Raw genomic sequence first — 2,733 nt, 5'->3', positions numbered from 1 at the left:
CTAGCAAGGATTACACCGTACACAGCCAGCAACGGATTCCAAGCACCTGTTTGCCACATTTCTGTAGTGCGGCGCCAAGCGTTTGAGTGCACCCTGGACAACCTCCAAGCTCCAAGCCGTGAGTGCTTGGCAACAACCTCAACGGCATTCCGCTCTTTTGTGTGATTGCAAGATTCAAGCGCGCCTTGACGCTTTTGATAGAGAAGGTGAAATTGATGAAGAAACGGAGCGCACACCTTTCTGACACTACCTCATTGGCATGGTCACGGTGCCAGGATCAGGTTCCACGTGTTGGCTATGAGAGATAACTAGTAAGGGAGGAACAGGGTGCTCTTGCAGCATGCTGTCGGTTTGCGTCAAAAATCAAAACATAAGCACCATTGAGACCATTAGATCTCTTCAACATCAAGGTTTAAGATTGTGACAAGTGGTTGAACGAGGTGCGAGAAAACCAAAACATCCCTTAAAAAAGCCTGTTGTAAAAAGAAATAATTTCCACCCTCCCCTCACTCACACACCCATGGCCAACTTCTGAGGGCACAACTGCTTGTGGCCTACAATGCCCCAGGGAGGCATCCCAAGGATTCAAACCATGGATGCCTCAAATGGAAGAAGATGGAAGATAAAGATGGAAGGTTTATAAAGTAGGCCGGTGGTGCTGATTCGCTAGCTTCTTCCACTACAACCAGAGAAGCCAAATCATGGATCAGCAGATATATGGGCAATGCTACCGCGCCCCTTGCACTGAGTGTCACTCACTTGTATTCAATGAATGCATCAGAGTTTTATTTCAGGTGCATCTATGTATATTGGGCCACCCCACTATGCCAGCAATGCCTGGGCTTGTTGCTCGTATTGGAACTTGACGCTGGACTTGTAGGAGGAGTCTGCATCGAAGATGAAGATGCCGGACAGGTTCCCGTTGGACTTGAGCTGTTGGCAACCCGACAGGGCGTTGTCCGGCGTCGGTCCGGTCCCCGCCTCCGTGCTGAAACTCGCCAACACCTTGCCGCCGCTGTACGTGGAAGCCGCAGTGTTGTAGTACTCGACGTATTGGGAAGGCGTCGTTGAAGGATCGTAAGTGTAGAACTGGAAGTTAACATAGTCGATGACATTGCTGTATTGCGCCCACAGCGCCGTGTAGAAGGAGCTCACACCGTCGAAGGGAGCGATGGATGCAACCGATATGACGTTCTGCTGCTTGAGCTGCGTGATGAGCTGCCCGATGCACGAGACGAAGTCGTCTTGAGTTGTGGAGTCGAAATGCTCGTAGTCTATGTCGATGCCATCCAGATGGTAGGTTTGTATCATCGAGGTGAGCGAGGAGACGGCATTGGAGACCCAGGAGGACACGGAGCTGGGGTTGAACTGCACGCTGTTGCTGTGCACTGTGTCGCCTCCTAAACTCACCATCACCTTCACGTTGCTGTTCTGAGATTTGATGGCCTGGACGCTGTCCGGTGTGAGATTGGCGGTGTCCCAGAAGGGGCTGAAGGTGCCGTCGGTGGAGGCGGAGCCATCGCTAGTGTAATCGATGCCAAAGGAGAGAATGAAATGGACCTCACCCACCCCGCTGTTGATGGGTACGTCGCTAAGGGTCACCCCGTTGAACTGATCCCCGATGTACTCCCTGAACACCGATTGTGCCTCACCCCTAGGGACCTGCACATATACACACATTTGAATCAATAAGCAGTCCAGTATTACATTGCACAACTTCCACATACTTAGCATCTGTCTCATCTCAAATTAGGCATAGATACTAACGTTACATGAAATGCAGAGGGCAACACAAAGCCCCAACAGCAGCCCCGCCAAGCAGCTCGACAGCATGATGGCTTGGGGAAGCGCCTGAAATATATCAAAGCTGGTTACAGGACGGTGAAAACTCGAGAGGCAAAGAGAAGAGGGCTGAAATGCGATGTTGGTTGAGCTAGAATTCTAGGCAGTCAGTCCCCATTATATAGCAGAACAACTAACAGAAGTCCACATAGCTAACGCGGCTTCACTTGAGTCAAGCTCTTCCCGCCGTGTACGCTTCTAGACCCTAGACAGATTTGCAGTAAATCAAAGCACATGGAAACTCCGCAGCGCCGTGTACGTTATGTAGACGTTTACGTGGGAATTTGAAGTTTTTATTCAAGCTTCTTGCCCAAAATTTCAAACTTTCTTGACAAGAAGCTCTTCCTTGGGCCGAATTTCAAAACATGAGGTCGAATTGCAAATCCAAAAAGGATTTAGTTTTCTTGTCCGAATGTCGAAACATAGGTAAATTTTATTCGAGCTTTAACCACTAAAATTTTTAACTTAGGTAGAAATGGCACCCATTTTTCATTTTTGCCATTTGTTATGTATGGAATGGCAACCACTTCTTAAAAGTAGGTAATAATGGCAAACTTCCCGGCAGGTTACAAGGGAGGTCTTTGACGTTGTGCATGGTCAAAAACAAGGAAATACACATGAATAACCATGCAAATGATATCCAACCCAACTAAAACTTTGTGAGAAGATGAACATTATGCGTCTGATGCGCTTCCTGGAACACTTCTCCATAGTCAACATGAAAAATACTATCCCTAGCAAGTTATGTCAAGAATATAATTTTTGTTACATTTAAGCGATCCAAATTACTCGTAGAAAGTGTTCACATTATCAAGTGCTAAATGTCACTAGCACATGACCACTTTCCAACAGTGAAAGTCCTAAAAACTAGCAACAAGTGGTATACACAAC

General features: G+C 47.5%; 1 protein-coding gene across 1 annotated transcript; it reads right to left on the bottom strand.

Annotated features, from left to right (window-relative positions):
• Positions 1 to 441: 441 nt before the first annotated feature.
• On the bottom strand, positions 442 to 1,917 carry LOC147886145 (chitinase 2-like). The gene is made up of 2 exons (XM_087395499.1): positions 1,768 to 1,917; positions 442 to 1,662 (listed from the first exon to the last, which is right to left on the bottom strand). The coding sequence occupies exons 1-2, from the start codon at positions 1,831 to 1,833 to the stop codon at positions 823 to 825; spliced, it is 906 nt and encodes a 301-aa protein (XP_087251625.1). The 5' UTR covers positions 1,834 to 1,917; the 3' UTR covers positions 442 to 822.
• Between the last annotated feature and the right edge of the window lie 816 nt (positions 1,918 to 2,733).

Source organism: Dipteris shenzhenensis, chromosome 24 (assembly GCF_047967505.1).
Source record: "Dipteris shenzhenensis isolate YYH24624 ecotype China chromosome 24, Dip_SZ_1.0, whole genome shotgun sequence".
Lineage (NCBI taxonomy): Eukaryota > Viridiplantae > Streptophyta > Polypodiopsida > Gleicheniales > Dipteridaceae > Dipteris > Dipteris shenzhenensis.
The sequence above is the reverse complement of the archived record's forward strand: the minus strand, read 5'-3'. Positions and strand labels throughout refer to the sequence as shown.

Excerpts from the sequence above, each read along its gene's own strand:
- LOC147886145 (XM_087395499.1), bottom strand. The coding sequence starts at position 1,833 with ATGCTGTCGAGCTGCTTGGCGGGGCTGCTGTTGGGGCTTTGTGTTGCC. Across the intron at positions 1,663-1,767 it reads CCCTCTGCATTTCATGTAAC|GTCCCTAGGGGTGAGGCACA; the intron begins GTTAGTATCTAT and ends GTATATGTGCAG.